The sequence below is a fragment of the Hippocampus guttulatus genome, chromosome 2, assembly GCF_054856545.1.
Source record: "Hippocampus guttulatus isolate MCC_2025c chromosome 2, RoL_Hgut_1.0, whole genome shotgun sequence".
Taxonomy (NCBI): Eukaryota; Metazoa; Chordata; class Actinopteri; order Syngnathiformes; family Syngnathidae; genus Hippocampus; species Hippocampus guttulatus.
Window position 1 is genome coordinate 14,761,412 of NC_141262.1, and position 23,147 is coordinate 14,784,558.

Below are 23,147 nucleotides of genomic sequence, written 5' to 3' on the forward strand. Positions count from 1 at the left end.
TTGTTTGTTTTTCAAATACATGCTGATGCATAACAAAGCAGAAAATGAGAAGGAGACCAGGCACAACTTTTACACCCTACTAAAGCTACTTACCGTATATTCTGTACCTTCTACTACTCACTACTATGACAACTACTCCATTTGTCCCTTGTACAAATGTCGTGCAAATGTCAGTTTAATGTTTCTGTATTTTGTGTCAGACACAGAGTAGGTAGTAAAAGGAGAAAGGGAAGTAGAGTGTAAACCAGGTCTAGTTTGTTTGTTTTTGGGGGCGTTTTTGCAAACCACATGAAGAGAGGATGCCCTATTTCGGCTTCCGCTCTTCACGCCACTCCAGCTCGCTGTACAACCGAGTTCACATTTTACTGGCACGTCATGGAACAGCCGAAGCTAACCTCTTGTAATCTCTGAACACAACGTCGATACTGGGCACCCTATTAGATACAGTTCACCTGCACAACATAAGGAGATCCAATACTAGAGCATGATGTTTGCCTTTGATGATATCAGTGCTCTGTTTTAATCGACATTGTCAGAAATGTATTAGTAGAACAGTATGTTCATTATGATGGTGGTAGTTTGCATTACTTAGTATCATCGTGGGAGCTCGGCCCTGCTATTGGATGCTGACCAGACCAGGGCAGCATTGATAGTTTACAGCCTCATGCACATAATACTGTACCATAATTGATATACGCGTGAGGTGTTGGTATTTTTTCCCCTTTGGAGGGTCTCCATCCTCACAACATACAGCGCTGTAGTATTTGTGACTGAATGAGTATGACTAAAACGTGGTTGACTGGTCTCTTGAGGGATTGTCAGCGAATGGGAGTGGGTGCTTACTTTACCGTAAAAGTGCCACTGTGTAATTTAGACAAGATAAACAAGTCGTACCGAAGCTTCTTTTATTATATGGGAAGTCAACTATCAAAAATGCTCTCGAAAACAATATGTTGTATATGGCCCCACTAGTCTAAACCTAGTATTCTGATTAATATTGTGCTTGTGGAATATGAGTTAAACAACAAACTCCTCCTGTTTTTATCCATCTCAGGGTCCATTTTGCTGTCGACTGATAATTTGCTCAGGACTCAAGTAAGAACCAATCATGGTTTAGCTTGCGAATGTCACATGACTAAAGCCAGAAAACAGGTGAGCTGTGATTGGTTGTTACCTGTTGACTTCCCCTTTAAGTGAGATACAGTATTAGCCCAAACATTCTCGTCCACACAATCTCTCCTGCTGGCTTGCTTTAATTGCTCTCTCATGAAAAAAGATCACAAAATCCGGTAATATGTTTCAATAAGTTCTAAGCTTCAACTCGGAGTGGCAATAATTTAGTTGAATTGGCTCCCACTGTTTTGTGCTTGTATCTCACATTTTTTTCCTCACAAGTCAAAGCAAATTACACTCGAATCTAGTACAAGTCCCAGTTCGGGTCAATTTTATCCTAAGGCACCACCATACTTCTGCTCAGTAGAATCAGTAAGAATGAATCCAATTGCAAATGACACATATTCGACTTTATTTGAAGGATCTGCAGTTTCAGGTAAACAGAACAAAGTAGGGTACAAATACAGTCATGATATGGAAACTGATGTTCTAGGTATTAAAAAAAACAAAATCATTTCAATGCTGCATTTGAGTTACCTCAGGAAAGGTATACTTCAAACATGACAAAAAACAAATAGGTTATGCAGTGTGATTACATAAATAGTTGAAAAAGCATCAAAATCATACAAAAAAATATTTTTCAAATTGGGAACGAAAAGGTCAGTGTCTAAATGTCAGTGCTTCTCTCCCCCTGATATACCAGTACATACTATGCATAGAATAGACACAACACAGCCAGAGCCAAAGTGACGAGGGTGGGTGAAGGGGAGCGGATGGTTGAAGAAGATTTGGAGTCCACAAGGGGTTCTGTGTGTCTCAGCATCCAGCTCTTCACCTCATGGAGGCCCTGACGGTCCAGCTCGGGAGCCATCAGCCTCCGGATGGTCTCATAATATTTGTTCAACCAGTGCAGCTGGAGTGAGAGTGGAAAGAGCATTTTTGAAAGCAATGGTTCACTACTGCTGAAGTAGCATCTGGTGTTTCATAGAGATGTGAACGATTTGTTCATAACCTTTTCAATGATACACCTCTTAGTATGATAGAGTGGAGTTCATGTGCGAAAAACAACACAATGGCGGCATTACAATTATCCAGATTAGATGTCTGAGTTTTATTGGTTGTATGGTTCAATATGGAGCCCAGTATTTACAGAACTGCATTCATCTTGTTAGCCTAATTCCATCATCGTGTAAGTCTTTTTTTTTCTTACTGGAACAATATCAATGGAATGTGGGAGGAAACCGGAGTACCCAGAGAAAACCCACACAGAACATGCAAACTCCACACAGGGAAGCCGGAGCTGCACTGTGAGGTCAACGCACTAACCACTAGACCACTGGGCTGCCCATTATCTCCCTCTCTCTCTCTCTCTCTCTCAGAAAATGATGTGGCGGGACCGATCTGGACCCCGGACCTTGAATTTGACACCTGTGTTCAAGTGTATTGAAATAAAGATTGGTGGAAAGGGATATTCAAATCATTGCATTCTGTTTTTCCATTTTACACAAAGGTCAAGTGGAGTTGGAGTTTGAATTTTTAAAAAAATCATCGTGATTGTTTCTTATGCACATTTGACAATAATGTTGTACTTGACTTGACTTATGTACAGAAATACTCTCATCTCTTGAATAGTTGAATATTAGCAGTAAGCTAACATGAACAACATAAAATATTTTGCTCTGTTTTTAGTAAATCTACATGAGTTTCACTTTTTGAGCTGAACTACTGAAATCTAAATTATACTATATATATGTTTTCCACAGTATTATAATTTATTGATAAGCACTAGTGTATACAATATTATATTGTGATAATTGGATCTACAGTGTATAGTATTTCCAATCCGTGCATTTATTTATATTGCATCACATTGTCCTATTCTGTACTGTTTACATTTTCATTTGTTGTATATTTTGCTGCTCTGCATACCATAGTTTGGTGTGCTCGTTTTTGTAATTTACAAAATATAATTTTCTTCAAAAATGACAGAAAAAATGGTCAGTTTTGTTTTGATGAAGAACACTTTCATCTTCACTTTGAGAGAAAAGAACTGAGGGCGGGGTTTGAGAGGAACCAGCACCCTTACAGCAGGGAAATGAAAACATCTCAGATGTCAGACCACATTTCAAGTTGTTTGCACCTTTGAAACAGGAAACTGATAAGATCCTGATTTAAAAAACAAAAAAACCCCAAAAAACTTGCCATATATTAACATAATATAAACTCACAGATATTCTCGGATTTATTATATATATTATTAATTTCTTTTCATCATTCTCATACAATTACCTGAACTGGGCTCAGAAGAGACACGTCAATCAACTTCCTGTCATACGGAACCAAAGACACAGTGTCAAACGTCAAGTAGTTGTGGCCATACTGGAAGAGAAGGACAACACCAATTACCATACACGGCTTGATTAAAAATAAATAACTGAATGATCTCTCAGTATACCTTTGTATGAGCGGGCACAACCACTGCAATATCTTCAATGCGAATGCCAAAGTCGTTATCCTTGTAATATCCGGGTTCTATGAACAAAATCAGGTGAATGCTAACAAATGGCCTCATGTAAATTTATTTTTCGCTAAGATCAGCAAATGATGATTTGTGACAAAAAAGAAAGCCTTACCTATAGATGTGAACATGCCTTCTCTAAATGGAATGTTGTTACCCTGAAAACCGACAGGCCCTAAACAACAAATAGCAGAGTCAATTATGATTTATTAAATGTATTATTTATGATTAAACAAATGTATAAATTAAATAAATCAGTGGAATCAAATAACAAAACTAAGAACCTACAAAATATGAAAATAGAAAAATAGTACATTAACACATTAACATTTAGTAGTATTTTTTAATCATAAATACAAGTAATAAAATAAAAAAAGGACTATTAAAAATCATTCAAAAAGAATAAAAAAGATGAGACTATTAAAAAATGAAGGCGTATACCAGCATTTATTAGGTGTGCAGTATTATTGATTATCCGAAATAAATAATTAAAAATAAATACTAAAATAATACTGAAAAAATACAAACTATAAGATTGGACAGAAATAGTCCAATGTATTCGTATTTATTAGTGTATCATTTATTTGGTTTACTCGAACCCTGCACCTCTGCGCTGTGAGGCCAACGTGCTAACCAGTTGGCCATCTTGCCACCCTTGGGCATGCAACGCTGCATAATTTTAATGATGATTGTGAGGGTTATATTTGGAGTGCTTAGTATTTTTTACTTGGTGTGAAAACATATTCTGCCTAAGTAGGTACAAGATAAAAGAGGTGGCGTACACTCATGAACCCCGAAATAATTGCCGACCCCATGTCCTGTGCCATGGCCGTAGTTGAGGCCCACTTCCCACAATGCTCTGCGGCCCAGCATCTCCATGTTTACACCTGGGGACGGACCACAAGCTTACACACTCAGACAGCCTGCTGCAAAAACAGTAAAAGCCCAATATCACCATCTAGTGGTTAAGACTTTTGCTAGACTTTAGCTACTTATGAATGAACATTCCCCACCTCTGGTTCCTGAAGGAAATACGGTTCGAGATATTTCTATGTTCCCCATAAGAACTCTGGTGTAGGCCTCCTGGTTAACAACATAGATAAGTCAACATTAGTCTGTTTCAGACTACAAAAGGGTCAGCATGGAAGGTAATTGCAAGTGCCTTGGGATACGAGTTTTGCGAGACACGAGCTGTCATTTGCGCTTCATAGTGGCAGTGAGCGCAATTCAACCCTCTTCACAAAAAGCAATGATTCTTCAAATTATTTATTGCCACTCCCACCTGAAGTTTACTGTCAAAGTAAACATCAAACAAAGAGAAGTGCACCATTTGTATCCAAATCAACCACATAGCTTTGCTTTAGGAAAGTTTGCTTCGCTTTTTACAAACAATTGACATGCTAACATTTAGCATTAATAAGAAGCAATTGATACTGCAAATAGTGACATAACACATGTAGACAGATAATATAACAATATTCATAGGCACAAACTCTTCATGCTCTATGAAAAATGACTAATACTAATTATCAATATTTTTACTGAATCACTCAGGGTTGTAGTTGAATAAATACTATACTTTTTGAAATGCCTGTATGACTATATTTTACAGTACTGCCCCCCTGTGGCCAATATTGCAGCAAAATTGCGGAAGCTGTTTAATTCCTCACGTTCTATGCAATCTTGTTTTCTATTTATGTTATCATTAAGTACAATATTATAGAGTGATTTTTTTTCCGTATTGAAAAACACACATACGTTTTTGTTTTGGGGGCTGAAATTGATTCATGGTGTTTCCTTTCATTTTGAGTAAGATACAGCATGAGCATTTTCAGTTTATTCAATTAAAGTTGTATCTCAAGCCAACACTGTATTACTATGACTATGTATCAGATTCAAAGTGTTACCTTTTGCATAGCAGTGGGGGTCCCCCAATGGACTGTCCGAGTGATGTCGGTGGTCCCATCTCTGACGGTGTGGAGAGAAGTCATGACACCAAAACAACCATAAGTGACGCATGTACCCACCTGAATGTGTACATGTGTGTGTTCTTACTGACAGATACTGGCCACCTGAGTCAACCAGGTACATCTCATCCACTTTCAGCTTCCTGTTGCTTTCTCCTGTTGGGCTACAGAATGAAAAGAATCAGTAGACAACAAATCAACACTGAAACCTGATTTTAGCGTGTAGTGACCATAATCCATTCCCGAGCGATAATTCTTTTGTTTCTTCCTGTGTGTTAATAGTTTTATTAAGGTGGATTGGTCAAAATTCAGATTCAGACCCAAATCTCATTTGATTATATTGTATGGGCATACCCAAACGTTGAAGAGGTTCAGTAAGAGGAAATAAAGAAAAACTGCCTTTTTGTCAGAATTATAATGACTTCAAACAGATGTTATCAGGCAGTGGGCACGTAACAATAAAAAAGAAGGGGCACTGAAATACGAGTGACCCAAAAAGACGTTTTTTAGAGACTGGAATTGACAAATGTTATTCATTCATTATTCAATGGGAAAGGATGCTTTGAGACATGAGTGTGATCATAGAATGAATGAAGCCTGTATATCAAGGCATCATGAGGACATTTACCTGTAATGTGCCAGTGCAGCATTAGGTCCACTTGCTGATATAGTCTCAAAGCTCGGGCCCTTGTTGTCCTTCTGTTTGCTGAAAACGTTTTTTTTTCCTTCTTAATATATTCAGGCTTTCAGATTCTATTGTGATCTGTACCGAGAGTATGGAGACTGACCTTCGACAGTCATTGACATACACAGAGGCACTCAGCTCCGTCTGTTTTCCCGCTGGCACCACCTTCTCCAACCACATGAGAAGCTGCATGACAGCCACGGCATCCCTCACCTGAAAAGAAGCCACAATGAGCTATTGAGCAATAATAATATGATGATAATCAAAAAGTAAAATTAAGAACAATGGGTGGAAAACGATGAACGATATTAAAACCACATTGTGTTATTTCAATTAATATAATAACATTTATGACTGAAAAATATGAATTAAATGCTAAATAGCATGTGACAGAATCTCCAAATCCCCCAAATCATTACTTTTTCGGAAAAAAAATGCTCAATCTTGTTGAGCCATTATCAGTGCATCATCACAGAAATCGAGCCAACTAGCCAACTGATCAATGGTATCCATTTGTGAAAAAATAGGAAATTGACTCCATTAGACATCGGAGATTTCAGAAAACACCACTAATTTGTAGTTATATTACAACTAACTACTGTGACTACAACAACAAATCATATTAGCAATAATAGTTTCATTTTTTAAATTAAAATAGCATTTAAAAAATTGTGAAATCACATAACACCATCATCACCACCACCAAGCAGTGACGATTAATTATAATGCAGATGATGATGATGATTATGAATAATAATAATTAATATGAATATATTCAATTTATTAAATGTAATTTTTTTAATTAAAAGCAAAATAGCATAATTATATACTACGAGGCGGCCCGGTAGTCCAGTGGTTAGCACGTCGGCTTCACAGTGCAGAGGTACCGGGTTCGATTCCAGCTCCGGTCTCCCTGTGTGGAGTTTGCATGTTCTCCCCGGGCCTGCGTGGGTTTTCTGCGGGTACTCCGGTTTCCTCCCACATTCCAAAAAACATGCATGGCAGGCTGATTGGACGCTCTAAATTGTCCCTAGGTGTGAGTGTGGGCGTGGATGGTTGTTCGTCTCTGTGTGCCCTGCGATTGGCTGGCAACTGATTCAGGGTGTCCCCCGCCTACTGCCCGAAGACAGCTGGGATAGGCTCCAGCACCCCCCGCGACCCTAGTGAGGATCAAGCGGTTCAGAAAATGGATGGATGGATGGATATATACTACGACTATTATTACTACTACCTGTACAAGTTCGACGAGTAATACTAATACTGTAATGATTACGGGAATCATTCATTTTAATTAATATAACATATGAGTGCAACAATAAATTATTTGCAATAAATGCCAAAATAGCATCATAATAATAAAAAAACAACAAGTAAATTAGTCATGTGTTTGTGTGTGTGGTTGACATACGTGAGCATCCCTCAAGATGCGCTGCTCAGTGTCATCTTTCACAGCCTTGGTGGTCAGCACAGGAGAATAGGAGCTGCTCATTAGTTTGTCCTATGGGACGCAAGTGGGTACAAATGCATTTAGACAATTGAAATCAGACAAGGATGTCAAGAAAATGAGTGACAAATGGCTCATCTCATGTCATACCGCGCCAACATCTACATGAAATATCAGTCAAAGTCATTGGGAAAGTGGCAAGCACCCCTAAAATGAAGAATGAATTTGGATTTGGCTGAAAACCAAGAGCATTCATCAGTCTTGATGGAATAAATCACCGTTTGACAATGGTTGAGCAATGGCACAAATCCAAACTACTCAAAAATGTGTCTTAATTTTTCATCTGAGCAAGACGTTTTGGACAACTGTTTGTTTCCAGCCAGTAGCGGACTCTAGTACTGTATATGCGATACGTGCGACCACACAGCGCAGCATTTCTGGGGGAGCAGCAGCGTGCCCCGAAGGAGAGGTCCGCGCTGGATGCCATTCAAGCTCGGACTGTCACCGCTTCCAACATTTCAATGTATTTTATCGTATGAAGTGTGAGAGCATTTCAGTATTGAATGCGAGAGATGTTCACTATATTGCATGAGAGCATTTCAGGCAAGTGTGAAAGCATGCTAATTTTGCAGAGAAACACTCTTCATATTTTTTTTCCCGGGTGTCCAAATTGTTTTGTCCATTTTGTATATGATGTACATTGGTCACGACGAATACAGTTATATCAGTGGCATACCTCCGGTTTTATGACCTCAAAGAGCGCATAGTTGGTGTATTCGGTGCCGATCCACACTTTGACCCCAGTCCCGCTGCTCACGTACTCCTTGAGGTGATCCAAGACGGCGTCGTAGTTTTTCAGCCGGATGCAGAGTGGCCCACCACTTGAAGTGTTCAGGTACACTCTCATCTCTTCCGTCACCCTTTCTGTGTGCAAAAAGAGCCTGACAGATGTGGTCAGTAAAAACGCTGATCAAAGCAATCACAAACTTCCACGCATAGTAAATCATGAGAGGCCAGCAGAGACATTATTCAGGGTTACCTCTCACACACACAAGGGAAACACTCACTCACACACACACCTGAAAGGCTCTTGCATGTATAGCTGAAATGTTGTCGCACAGATAAAAGATGAAAGATTTCTCATGCACGCGACTGAAAACACTATCACGCCCCTATTGAAATGCTCTTACACAAAACTAAGCCCCTGCCACACACACTACTGAAACACTCTCACATCCAACCGAAATGTTGCACAGTCACTACCGAGACCTCACACAGACGACTTCAATGCGTATTTCAGCAGTCACAATGATATGCGTGATGGAGCATTTCAGCAGTGTGAGAGCATTTTGGAAGTGTGTGTGTGTGAAAGTGTTTCGGTTGATTACATCAAAGAATTTCCGTAGAATGTACAGTATATACGTCTTCCCATACCTGTCAACTCATACGGTTTAGCCATAGTTCATACGGATTTTGTGGTGAATCTTACGTATATGGCCGTATCGCACTAATCATGCGGATTCTGAAAATTTCCGTTTTTTGTTTTTTTCCCCCCCCTAACAGGTAGTTCCGTTTGCTTTTGCCCAGTATGGTGCTAGTCTACTCGAATGCTTTCATTTACATTTCCAAAGTAAATATGAATGGATGCTGTAACTTCGAGCCGATGGGTCAGCATTTGGAGTTGGTGAAAAAAGTAACGCAGGAATACAACTCTGAACACAGTAATGCCGTTAAGTAGAATGATGATTAGACATTAACCAGACATTGTATTATGGAGATCTACAATAAATATCATTGAAAATTTCGTGGGGTTTTTTTCTGCCGTTATTTTGACATATAAAATGCTTTGGTATGTTATAAGGATTTTTTGCTCTTTAGAAGGATTTTTTTGGTTGTTTATACAGGTTGGCGCTCCGAAAAGTTGACAGGTATGTCTTCCAGCTTTTCGATGTACTATACGAGACCATTTTAGTGTGCTGTATGAGAGCATTTCCTTTGTGTTATGGGAGGTAATCCTGAATTAAGTCCTTGAAGACGTCTCATAAGGATCAACAGAAAACATACCAGATCTCATCCATGGTCAACAGCGTGTATGAGTAGAAAAAAGGGTTGTATGGGATGTCATTCCCGCGCATATTAAATAGCCCTTGAAAATGAGAAATACATGTTACGTACATAAAGGTTTGTCGTGAGTACGTAATGCGATGAAGATGCGATGCATTTAAAAGGGACTTACAGGCTGTTTCATCGAGGGCGGAAAGCAGGAGAGCGGTGGGCTTATAAGGATTCTCCTTCATCTGATTTCGGATTTGCTCCACTTTCATCTGCCAGGACCTTTCTGTGAACGACGTGATCTTACATGAGTCAGTTATTAAAATGTGTATGCATATAACATCTTCATCTCTTAAAGCGGAGCTGATGCAACAACGCAAGCCTGGATGCCACAGAGTACATATAACAAATACAAGCATTCATATTCGTTGACAATGTAATCTTCAATGAACAAGATAGGCATGTAGTTAGAATTTGGAAGGAAGTGCCCAAAGAAACCGCATGCTAACATTGTTCTAAAATTCACCCATTGTATTTTTTTTCCCCTCCTGAACGTATTTTCAGCATGCCACAAGACAGCTGTCAATAAGACAGTCCAATTGTCCCTCACTATATTGCTGTCCACTTTTGATGGCTTCACGACAATGCTGATCTTTTTTTAGCGTAATTGTGATTTTGGAGTCATTATTTTTTCACACGGAGCGCAGAGCAAGACTGGGATGATTTCACACTTAATAATTAAAAAAGAAAGATAAATGCTCAGTGCTTATTGCAATGTACAACTGTCTCAACTAAAGTAAACCTCGATAGCTAATTGAATCTAGCCCACCACCGCTAGGCTGAATGAATTGCAATCCCTCCACCCATACAAGGATCGACGACACAGCTGCTGGTGCACTTTCAATGGCCTTGTAGAGCAATGGTACCAAAATAAACACAGGCAGATGTCAAAAAACGACCTGCCGCTTGGCACACATGACGAGTTACTCAACACAGAGTGGCCAACAGAACTGTCCCCTGCCCTGAATGAACTTAATTTGGAAATGCCTATACAAAGACATACTGACTAAGAATATAAAATGCAGCAAAGTTGGCCGAAACCACATTATGCTTTTTTGACATAATGTGTAAATTTACACAGGTAATAAATCTCAGCAAATGACGTACAATAGCTTTGATTGAGTGGCCTTATCCTGTTCAAATGCATACAACCAACCATTAGATTTACGATGCTCTCCATTTCTTCCATTTGCCCACTGCGTGACCCTAAAGGCTAATGATGCTCTAAGATCAGTGGATGCCACAAGAACTTCCTTCCATGTCCGTTCCCACACAGTTAGCATTAAATCTGCCAACCATAAAAACATCACCAGGCTGTTAATGGCTACACCGCATCATTGCAGGTATTTATCAGCACCCAGGTACAGGAAGCAAAACACACGTATGATTCTGTCTGGCAGGCGGATGAGGCTATCAGGCGAGATGGGAGGTCGCTCCTTCCACACTTGGTCCACCAGGTTGCTAGGCATCGACTTGAGGCTCCGGTTGCTCGACTCCAGACTCATTCTGTAGTCTTCTTGTGTTTCTAATGGATGGAATGGCAGACGATTAAGAACCCTGAGGCCAATCAATCATGAGGGAGCTGTCAGTCTGTCAATGTGGCATCTGTGGCCTCCGGTGATGTTAATGAGGACTGATGGGGGCGGCGATAAAGACTCACTGAGAGAGAAGAGGAATGGATCAAAGCCAATCTTGCCACCATTAGGTACCTCTGAGATGAGCCAATACGCTATGCTGTTTATGGACACTGAAATGACAAAGATGAGTTAGAATGATTATTACTGATCCACACCACTTACCGTAGACTTTAAAGTAATCGACTAGATACCATATTTGTTGGTTGTACTAGATATGTAAGATATGTAACACATCTAGTTTTACGCTCTAATTTGGTGTGTTACTTTAACATCCATGCACAAAGTTATCCCATCCATCTGATCAACCAAATGTACCCTGATATTATAAGTGACCAGCACAAAGTTATTTGGTATTAAATGGGTATTAGGGCTGCCAGAAAAGATCAAGTTTGGTTTCAGGACCACTGACAGTAAAATACAAACACAACAAATACAAGCATTATTCACTTGGAGGACCCATGACCTATGTCTGAGACAAACACAGAGCAACACATTTTGTTCCCAAATTCCTTCATCGTCATGAGATGCTATGCCGGATGTAACAAAGCAACTTCAAGCCATAACTCAGATCTAGCTGTCTGACATTGCAGCAATTCTGCTTCAGGACATCTCAAGAATCTCGAGATTTCACTATAGGGATAAGACACCCTGTGCTGGAAGAAGCGAAGCAGCATTAGAAGATAACTAAACGGTACCACGTTCTTTGCATTGTGCTACAGTAATTGTTGCTACTCTTAAATTAAAGAAAGAAAACACTATTGAAATGAGTTGAAACTGATGAGTCTGCAATTTGCAAATGCAAGATGACAAACAGGGTCCTCATGTTGGGAGAATACTTTGGACAAATACAAGAAAACCCAAGCTTTTTTTGGAAATCTTCATCATCATTACAAACAAAGTGGAACAAGGAAAAGAACTAAAAAGAAATTTTGGGGCTGCTTTGCTACACCAGGTTCAGGGTAGCTTCAATGTGTGCAGGGTATTATAAACTCTTCAGACTGCATTGGCATTCCTGAGCCAAATGTGCTGCTCGATATAAGAAAGTTTGGTTTGGGTTTCGTATGTTCTGGGGCTGCTACATCTGGCTACGGTTATCGTCATCATGTGCAGAGAAAGACAAAGTCTGAGGCCTCTCAAAGCATTCTGGAGCAAAATGTACTGCTTGCTGTCAGAAATTGTTGTCTCTGTAACGTCATGGGGCTCTGGCTGTTTTGCTACATCCAGAACTAAGTATTTAATAAGTGCAAGGTAAAATAAAATATCATGCCTACTAAGTTATTTTGAACGGTGCCAGTAAGCTTGGTTTTTGCTATGTTCCGGGACTGTTTTGATAAATCTGGCAGAGGATATCTCCAACGCTGAGGTGTCATCAATTGCCGTCTGCGTCTAAAGTACATCTCGGTCTCAGTTACAGATCAGAGGTACTCCAGTGACATCGTGTTCAAGCCCACCATCTTTTTGCAGCTCCCAGTTGCAGTCCATCTGTCTCTCCGCTTGGACCCAGTAGCGGCTGTCTGTCCACAGCGCCGCTTTGCCTAGCGTGACCACGGCTGTGCCTGCACACAGGCGGGAGCATTACATTACAGATGCCAACGATTGTTTGGCAGTCCAGCTCATCTTGCTAATGTATGCAAATGGGGACATGGGAAGGTTGAAGGAATCGAATATTGTGAGGCTTCACTGTGGCCACTTTTATCTCACCATTTCATATGGAAGGGTGAAGTGAGTTCGCCGAAGCTGCAGGAGAATTAATCCTGAGTAAATCATCATTTTTGATTTAATGAGGGGGAGTTTATCAAAAGGAGGATAAAAGCAGCTCAGATGTGGGATGTTGAGTCAAAGGAAAGAGGAAGAAAACGAGCAGGAGGAGGAAGACGTTACCTGCAGAGCCTGTAAAGCCCGTCATGAAGGCCATCCTTGCATCACGTGGTGCGATATATTCACTCTGGCACAGAGCGATACTGTTAATCATCACTCAAACATGAAATGCATTTTATGATGATTGACAGCTGTGGTACCAGGTGGGCGTCAGTGCCTGGGATAATGTAGGCGGAGATGTTGGAGAAGTGCATTCGTTCTCGCAACTCCTGCAACCGGAAACTGCTGTCCACAGCTGTGTTGGGGAGGTACTGGCGTGCGCGCGCGCGCACACACACACACACACACACACACACACACACACACACACACACGCACGCACACACATTAAAAGTGAAAGACAGATTTAATCACATGAAAAATTGCTGACTCATCACATCCTGTATCTCTGAGTGTAATCATTAACTGTGTGTAGTAACCAAAGCTATTGTGCCACAAAAAAAAAAAAATATCAGACCTGACTTAGGTTGCATTTATAGACATAGGTCTTTACTTTAAAATGTGTATATACATTTCAGATGCAAGTATGTAATTTGAGATCTTGCAATATTTTGATACAACTCTACATTGGAAGACTGGAGACCCACATTTGAACACACAACTTCTAAATTGTGAGACAGATGTGCTAACAACTCATGCATCGTGCTTTTAGTTTTTTAAGATCAAGCTTGTGTGCTCAATGACCAAAGCTCATGCAATATACTACACTATTATATATATATATATATATATATATACTATAAAGATATTAAAATGCATTTTATTCATTTATTAAACACAGTGAAAGGTATTGGAAAATTATGAATGATCTTTTGTAATATGAAAGGAAAGGCCACTAGTTGTGTCTCACAGAGCTCACCGGCGGAGACAGAGAACAGTTTCTCTCAGTGGCCTCAAACAAAGCGATACTGCTGACGTTTCCTGAAATGAGAAGAGTCCTTGAACAGTGACCCAGCAGTTTTAGTTTAGTACCAAGTTGGTTTCTCCTTGGACACAAACACTGGCAGGATAATCTAAGCCAATAAATCACAATGCGACATCTAATTCAATAATGCACCGCTGTTGAAACATTTTTATGCAGTGAAATGCAGTCGAAGAGCAGATGATGAATGCTACTTTGCAGGGTAAGCTTTCTTGACCGAACACTGAACACAATATTATAAAAGATGTTTGAAACACATGTAATAAAACAGGCACATTCAACTTTCAGGCTTGAGCAACACTTGCGATTGTGTCTCAAATGAGAGCCAACACAAGCAGAAGAACTTTTGTTTTTTTTTCAAATTTACCTGTCAGGATCAACAGAACCAGAGCCACGGTGGAGAACATCTTGCCTCAGAAGCACATCTACACACCAAGCGGACCGAGGTGGGTCTGGCCTAACTGGAGCAGGTGCACCGTTGAGCGTTCAGTCAATGTGGGTTTGTGGTGAGAGGTATACGCTGCCTACTGAATGCGGCTCCCCCCTCTCTCCCTCTCCCGCTCCCACTCTCTCTCCTTATCTCACCCACTTCCCTTCCCCCTCCTCTTCGTCCTCCTGTCTCAACTCACTTGTCCCCTGACAGCAATCATGTGATCTTGGTACATTTGTTCCCCTTTTATTGTTGCTTTCTTTACATACCGGTATTATAATAAAATGTGCGACACCGCCTTCATGCCTTCTTAAATTTATTAAGTTGCTTGACCTTAACCCAAGTGATGTTTTTAAAAATGTCACATATGATCACGTGGATACATTCATATACTTGCTGTGAACATTCAGTGAAGGATTGTTGAATTATTCTTTTCTTAAATTATTTAAAAACCAGTTAAAAAAAAAAACTGTCTATCTTGTGTTGACGTTCATAATGTACAGCACTATATTAGCCTCTTTTGTACATGACTGAGCCACTGATTTGTCGTCCATCCATCCATTCCCCAAGTCGATTATCCTCACGAGAGTCGTGGGCATGCTGGAGTCTCTCCCAGCTGCCTTCGGGCAGTCGGTGGGGTACACTCTGAACTGGTTGCCAGCCAATCGCAGGACACAAATAGACAAACAACAATTTGGGCTCACAATCACAGATAGGGACAATTTAAAATGTTCAATTAATCTAACGTGCATGTTTTTGGAATCCGGGAGGAAACCAGAGTACCCAGAGAAAATCCATATCGGCACGGGGAATGAGCTCAAAGTATGGGCGTGTGCGTGTTTAGGTCACTTCATTGATGAGTAGCCATGATACTTTGAAGAGAGATGCCAGATTATGACTTTTACCATCAAATTCATTATGTTTTGTAAAAGCTCTTCATATACAGTATGAATAAGTGTGTTCATGTCGCATCGTTGAAAAAAAATGATGCATCGAGACAGATGTCACATTCCGAACTGAATAAGAACACATGCTCTGTTTTGCATACTCCAGACAACTCATTCTGTTGTCAGTAGGAAGGGAGGGTGTGATACACTTGTTGCAGCTTGTGGAGGGGGTTGAAGTTGGCAAGGCAGGGTTCATACTTTAAATCATCACACGAAATGAATGCAGCTGTGTCCGGCAAGAAGCTAGAATGCACATTTGTTGGAAGAAATCCTCCCACATTTTAGAAGCAAGAAGGAACACTGGCAGTGCCTGAGCCCCATTTTTTCTGATTGGTGCATAAAAAGTGGAGAAATGTCAGTGTTGTGACTCCGGAAAGCTCCCATCAATAATTCATGTTGCATTTATTTGTACTAGTGTAATCTCTTCAGGAGACGCTCACTAGCTTTTGCTGGTCAATAACAAAAACAGAAGAAGCACAAAAACAATGACACGAAAAATCAAGTCTCATGCTGAGTCAAAAGCCAAAGAATAAAAATTAAGACAAGTTCTAAAGTTGGGCAGCGAGGGCCGAGGACCTCATAGAGGTAAGGTGGGGTGGGGCCATTTAATGATTTGAAAACAAATCTTTAAAATAAATCCCAAATGTATTGTGAGCCAGTGAATCGATGCTAGAGTAGGAGTTATGTGCTCCCTTTTGCGAGTACCAGTCAAGAGGCGAGCACCAGCATTTTGGACCAACTGGAAACGCTTAATGGAGGATTGGCTGACTCCAAAGGAAAGTGCATTCGAGTAATTGAGCCGAGATGTGACAAATGAATTAATGTTTGAAAGTGCTTTTGAGAAAGAAGAGGCTTTACTTTAGCCAGCTGCCTAAAATGAAAGCAGGCTAGGATGTAGAAGGGCACTGGGACCAAACACCATCACATCTGTGTTCTTTTCATTGAAATTCAAGAAATTCAGGTCTTGATTCAGAACAACCAAGGCCAACGCAAAATGCTATGCCAGTCAAATGGGATCTAAATCACTTAAGGATGCAACCACTAATGCCCACCAGGTGCTGCAAATGAGCTAACAGAAGACTGTGACATTTGAAATGGCCTAATATATGTATAAATAATTTACTCTTAAGATTTACATGTCAGTGATTTTCTATATAAAAGTTGTGTTTTTATTCAGCATCATCATGTTAAATAAGGCATCTGTATTATAAATAAATCATTTTAGATTGCATGTATCTATGTACTTGTCACCCAATTTGCAGATGCGCTTGGGTGGGGGGCGAGGCAGAAACACCCAGTGAGGGTAGAGCGTCAACCAAATTAATAAACATGTAGTGTACACTGAACTAGCCCATTGTCCCGGTGCTTTCCCTGACGACTTTCTTTTACCAACATGGCGAATGAGTCAAGGGCAAGGCAACTATTTGCAGCAGAATGTGGCCCCAAACACGCTAGACGAGAGTTGTACTGTCATGAAAATGAGTTGCACCCGTTTTTACACCAAGTGCACGGGCACCAGTGTACCAATATAAATCCCAAAATCTCAAATCTCAGCAAAATCTTCAGAGTAGCCATGCAGGAATATGCCGATTTTATGACTGAGCACTATGAATTATGCCTATCAGCAACTTGCCTGGCAAATACGTAACATAACCAGGATTATTATTCATTCATCTTCCGTACCGCTTGATCCTCACTAGGGTCGCGGGGGGTGCTGGAGCCTATCCCAGCTGTCACCTGGGCAGTAGGCAGGGGACACCCTGAATCGGTTGCCAGCCAATCGCAGGGCACACAGAGACGAACAACCATCCGCGCTCACACTCACACCTAGGGACAATTTAGAGTGTTCAAACAGCCTGCCACGCATGTTTTTGGAATGTGGGAGGAAACCGGAGCACCCGGGGAAAACCCACGCAGGCCCGGGGAGAACATGCAAACTCCACACAGGGAGGCCGGAGCTGGAATCGAACCCGGTACCTCTGCACTGTGAAGCCGACGTGCTAACCACTGGACTACCAGGATTATTATTTGCACCATTAATGGCATTGGCGCAATCGAATGAGCGTATAAAGGTCTGATCATCAGTTGACCAATGAACTCACATTACTGAGTCAGATTCTTGCTTCAAGCTGTTATCAAGCCATTGGTTTTATTTAGTCTTGCATCCCAGAAGAGATAATGTTTTTATGCCATCCAGTGATACGGTCTTTAAAATTTGTCCAGTGAGCATAATCAACTGATAACACAATGAAAGAGGATGGATGTTTAACTGATTGTCATTGTTCCTGTGACAGAGACATTACAGTTGTATTTATTCATAAAGTGATTATGCAACTCTTGTCATTGCCATTAAACTTATTTGAGTGGTTTTATTTTATTAAGTGGAGTGGATTCAGATTACATAATGGATTGCCATATTACAAAGTATTATTATTATCTTACATTTGTGGTCTCCCCACATTCACATTGCTGTACAATACATGATTCCTATTTTTATTATTAAGATATCCTTTATTTGTCCCACACTGGGGAAATTTACAGTCTACAACAGCAAGATTGTGGGTAGAAAGAAGAAAGAAGACCGTACAATTAAGTGCAATATAATACAAAATGGATAAGTCGCAGTGTGTTGAGTGCGTGCATTTACACACTACATCGGGTTGCATAAAAATACTACTCTTAAGTGCTTAACAGCAAATCTACTATTAATATAATAATTATAATAACAAGAATAATAACATACATAATAATAATGATAATAATAACCATTATTATACACAGTAATAAAACCTATTTATTGTCATCAATTCTTACATATGGTACATTGAAAATATTCTCATAATTATTTTATTACAGTGATATATGCACAAAAATTATAATTGAACAACGTCATTTGGCGCTGAAACTCTGTCTAAATTGTGTGTAGGACACAATGTCACCACAAGGATTCACTGTTGTCAAAATTATTCCACCTCCTACAGCCACTAAAACACGTGCTTCAACACTAAACCTCACAATCAACTGAACTCTGAGCCTGTGTGCGCGTGTGTGTGTGTGTGTGTGTGTGTGTGTGTGCGTGTGTGTGTGTGTATGCGTGTATGCGCGCGCAAGTGTTTTGTGTACGGGCCAGTGTCACGCACACACTGTGCAACTGGGTGATGAGGCACAAAGTTAAAGATCAATATTAATAAATGGTAGCCGTGGCAACGTGGTACAAGAGTGCACGAGTCAGAACTCAGTCAGAGAGAAAGAAAAGGCACTTAGGAACCAACATGGACACTCTCTGACAAAGAAGAAGGCAGATAAGACAATTAGATTTTTTTTTTAAACGGGAGTGCTCAAGTTAAGAGCAAAGCTGAACCCCACCCTGCCAAAAAAGGCAAAAGTTCATTAATGTGCATGAAGAGTTAATTTAGAGCAGATGGACACTGGTATCAAAGCTTTGGTGACCTTCCTAGATAGTACACGGCTTAGTAAACAGTAAGGGGTTGCTCACTCGCAAACATCAGCTTGAGAAAAGTTCATACACACCGCTGAAGTTGAGTAGTTAGGAGTGTTAACACCCCCTTCCTTCAATATGTTATTTGAGTCATAACACATGACAAGTTACTGTGACATCTGATCGTTCTCGTGGAATCGTGGAGAACTCGTTTGAGTAAGACTCACGTTTTAGACTTAAAGGACAATTTTAGGTCTTGGGACTTGCTTGGCTAAAACTCATGAGTGATGACCTGATCCAGGGGTGAGCCTCGGATCAGAGGTTGAAGGGTGATGAGCTCTCAGCCAGTTAAGATAATTTTCACTCTTTTCTCCATTTTCATGCAATTTAATTGCAACATTTATGATACAGATGCAACACACCTTTTTGGGAAAGTCTGTGATTAAACCCTCATATCTGATAAAGGTGACGGATATGTTGAGCCACAGAAAAAGAGGAATGGATCGGATTTATAAACCGAACGTATTGTAACCGTACTGCCTTTGTGAAAACAACTCCCATTGATAAAGCAACAAGTCTACATATACATTGATAGTATCCAACTTTTCTGCACTGCAAATCAACCAGGGGTAAGAACATACAGTAAAAATAATGAAATAATCTCTCACATTTGGGATTCAATTGAGGGGCGCTTGATTTAAAAAACAAAAAGAAAAAGAGATAAGGTCTTGGCATTTTTTTCTCATTGCATTAGAGCAGCACAAATGAGGTCCAGCATAACATTAGCCCGCGGGGGAGACCGTGTACATATCGGTAATCGACTTGAAAGTGGGAATGCGGCCAGCATTGATTGTGACCCGTACAGCTGATGATGGAGTCTTGAGTGACTGCTGAGGACGAATGAGTAATGGAGGGCGGTAGCTTTGATGTAGGTGGCAGGTCACGCATGTGTGGGATGATGGTGGCGCAGATAGCGACAAAGACTGCCATTACTGGAAGGTTGGGAGCTATCGGTTGGCGATGGATGCAAGACTCCTACCCTGGACAATCACTTAACACACTCTGTCGTCGTTGGGTGGGTGGGTGGGTGGTAGCCGGTTGTTGAGGCCTTGTCTTACCAATCCACAATGCTGACATTTACACGCAATGGTTTTAAGTGCACCGATTTACCAGTCCATCTAATACATTTTACAGACGTCAATGATTGATTATTCAGGTATTTTGTATAGTGTGTGCGTGTGTGTGTGCTTATTTATTTATTTTACAGAAAAGCATACTGACAAAAAGTACAAACAGAAACCGCTGGATAAAACAAACCAGAAAAAAAAAACAATACTTAAACTAAAAGCGCTAGCAAAACACAAGGTATGAGGAGAAACAGAGAGAATACACAAGCGGAATGCCAAGAGTCCAATAACACGAAACAAATGATCAAGAGCAGACCCCCCCCCCCCCACACTAAAATATTTACAAATAAGGAGCTACAAAAAAGAGACTCTGAATGATATCGAGAGTCCTACAAAACAACGCTAGATGCACAACAGCAAGCAATGTCAACAATCCAACAGGGACTTGGCAACGAGATAGTCCTTAAATACTTGGCAAGGCTTGATTGGGAAACAGGGAACAGGTGTGCCTGCTGGAGGGAAACGCCCTTCACTCCCACTGGAGCTGAAACAAAAGTAAAATGTGATATGACTGCATTAATCCTACTGATTGGAGCTCAGCCCAGTAAGCAATTTGTGTTGGAGTGTGTGAACTCATGCTGATGTACTATGTGGCACACATCTGTTTTAGTGTGCATGGGGCATACATAGTGGCAAGGCTGAATTAGGGGAACTACCACAGTTAATAAATTAACATGTATTTTATATTTAATTCAGAGTAGTACTTCTCTGGAGCAGTGAGCTCGCTATCCTGAATTCCGTGCAGATAGCATAAGTACAAAAATGAGTCTGGAAGGCTTTTTGGTTTGTTGTTCTAATCATTTTTGGGGGGGGACGTAAATTCTGTCTGTGTTCCTGCCATTTCTCCTGTCCTTTCTCTGATGATGCATGAAGCAGTGATCCTGTGCCCCAAGTTGCCACGGAGACATTATGGATGGTGTTGACTCTATCCAAGATTTTTCATTTGATAAACTTACAACACCGGGTCAAGCAGCAAATTTTAATCAGTGGTGGCGTTATGTCTACCAAAATGTATTTTTGACACAGATTTTAAAAAATGTCCTCGCCTTTTTTCCTATAGCTAAATCAGGTTTTTCAGTTATTGTAAGTTTGGAATTTGTACCTGTTGGTTGTTGAATGATGTTGTTTGAACTGTAGCAACAGTTCAACAACATCATTCAACAACAACAGGTACAAATTCCAAACTTACAAATAACTGAAAAACCTGATTTGCTATAGGAAAAAGGGAGGACATTTTTTAAAATCTGTGTCAAAAATACATTTTGGTAGACATAACGCCACCACTGATTAAAATTTGCTGTTGACCGGTGTTGTAAGTTTATCAAATGAAAAATCTTGGATAGAGTCACACCATCCATAATGTCTCCGTGGCAACTTGGGGCACAGGGATCACTGCTTCATGCATCATCAGAGAAAGGACAGGGAGAAATGGCAGGAACACAGACAGAATTTACGTCCCCCCAAAAATGATTAGAACAACAAACCAAAAAGCTTCCAGACTCATTTTTGTACTTATGCTATCTGCACGGAAATTCAGGATAGCGAGCTCACTGCTCCAGAGAAGTACTACTCTGAATTAAATATAAAATACATGTTAATTTATTAACTGTGGTAGTTCCCCTAATTCAGCCTTGCCACTATGTATGCCCCATGCACACTAAAACAGATGTGTGCACATAGTACATCAGCATGAGTTCACACACTCCAACACAAATTGCTTACTGGGCTGAGCTCCAATCAGTAGGATTAATGCAGTCATATCACATTTTACTGTAAAACACTGGCGCGGAGGGCTCTGGGGAACAAAGAGCCAGTCTGCTATCCCTCATAGCCTGCCTTCAATAATTGAATACACTTTTGAGACTACGGAACAACCGGCTGGATGAAAATTTGCAAAACCTTGCAACATTATATTCCTTGAGATGAACATCACATGTTTTTACACACACACACACACACACACACACACACACACACACACACACACACACACACACACACACACACACACACACACACACGCACACGCACACAAACACACACACACACGCATACATTGTGCACGCGCACACACACACACACACACAAAAGAACAAACACCTTCAGTGGGAAGAGCAAATTGATGGGCATGGTCATGTCATGGTTCACAATGTATTTAGTATAGAAATATGTGGAACAGTATGTGAAAATGTTACATTTAAACTGCTGCAAATAGCTTGAAATTACAAAAACAACATAGAAGACCTCAATGACAAAATGCTGGTTCGAGTCCAGAGAAAACATTTGAGGATTGTTCAGTGGTCCACTGCATCCTCAGATGATTGGCTTGTGAAACATGATTAGCTCTAATGTGGAGGCAGCCTATGCTTTTTTTCGGATTTCATCCCAAAAATATAACGCAGTAGTGGAAAACTGACTTTTTTTCCCCCCCTAAACGGTATTCCATCTTCAGGGACCATTGTATAGAGCTTAACTTCTGCATACCTGTCAACTTTTCGGAGCGCCAACCTGTATAAACTACCAAAAAAATCCTTATAAAGAGCAAAAAATCCTTATAACATACCAAAGCATTTTATATGTCAAAATAACGGCAGAAAAAACCCCACGAAATTTTCAATGATATTTATTGTAGATCTTTATAATACAATGTCTGGTTAATGTCTAATCATCATTCTACTTCGTGGCATTACTGTGTTCAGAGTTGTATTCCTGCGTTACTTTTTTCACCAACTCAAAATGCTGACCCATCGGCTCGAAGTTACAGCATCCATTCATATTTACTTTCGAAATGAAAGCATTCGAGTAGACTATCACCATTCTGGGCAAACGGAACTACCTGTAGGGGGGGGGGGCGGACGGACGTAAATT

The 23,147-nt window shown here is 40.4% G+C and overlaps 1 protein-coding gene across 6 annotated transcripts; it reads right to left on the bottom strand.

The window, feature by feature from the left end:
• Nucleotides 1-1,437: 1,437 nt before the first annotated feature.
• On the bottom strand, nucleotides 1,438-14,800 carry xpnpep2 (X-prolyl aminopeptidase (aminopeptidase P) 2, membrane-bound). 6 transcript variants are annotated; one of them, XM_086138278.1, is made up of 20 exons: nucleotides 14,644-14,800; nucleotides 14,214-14,275; nucleotides 13,495-13,605; nucleotides 13,358-13,421; nucleotides 12,928-13,032; nucleotides 11,500-11,586; nucleotides 11,221-11,364; nucleotides 9,964-10,065; nucleotides 9,792-9,873; nucleotides 8,464-8,668; nucleotides 7,692-7,781; nucleotides 6,387-6,496; nucleotides 6,227-6,304; nucleotides 5,687-5,762; nucleotides 5,539-5,599; nucleotides 4,414-4,518; nucleotides 3,747-3,806; nucleotides 3,569-3,645; nucleotides 3,403-3,492; nucleotides 1,438-2,026 (listed from the first exon to the last, which is right to left on the bottom strand). In XM_086138278.1, exons 1-20 carry the CDS (start codon nucleotides 14,681-14,683, stop codon nucleotides 1,823-1,825), a joined length of 1,953 nt encoding a protein of 650 aa, XP_085994404.1. In that variant the 5' UTR covers nucleotides 14,684-14,800; the 3' UTR covers nucleotides 1,438-1,822. The 6 variants fall into 6 exon arrangements, 3 of the variants coding, with proteins under 3 accessions (XP_085994404.1, XP_085994397.1, XP_085994414.1); XM_086138271.1 differs by having other exon boundaries at nucleotides 5,539-5,762; XM_086138288.1 differs by having other exon boundaries at nucleotides 5,539-5,762; nucleotides 13,495-13,589; nucleotides 14,644-14,725.
• Nucleotides 14,801-23,147: the final 8,347 nt, after the last annotated feature.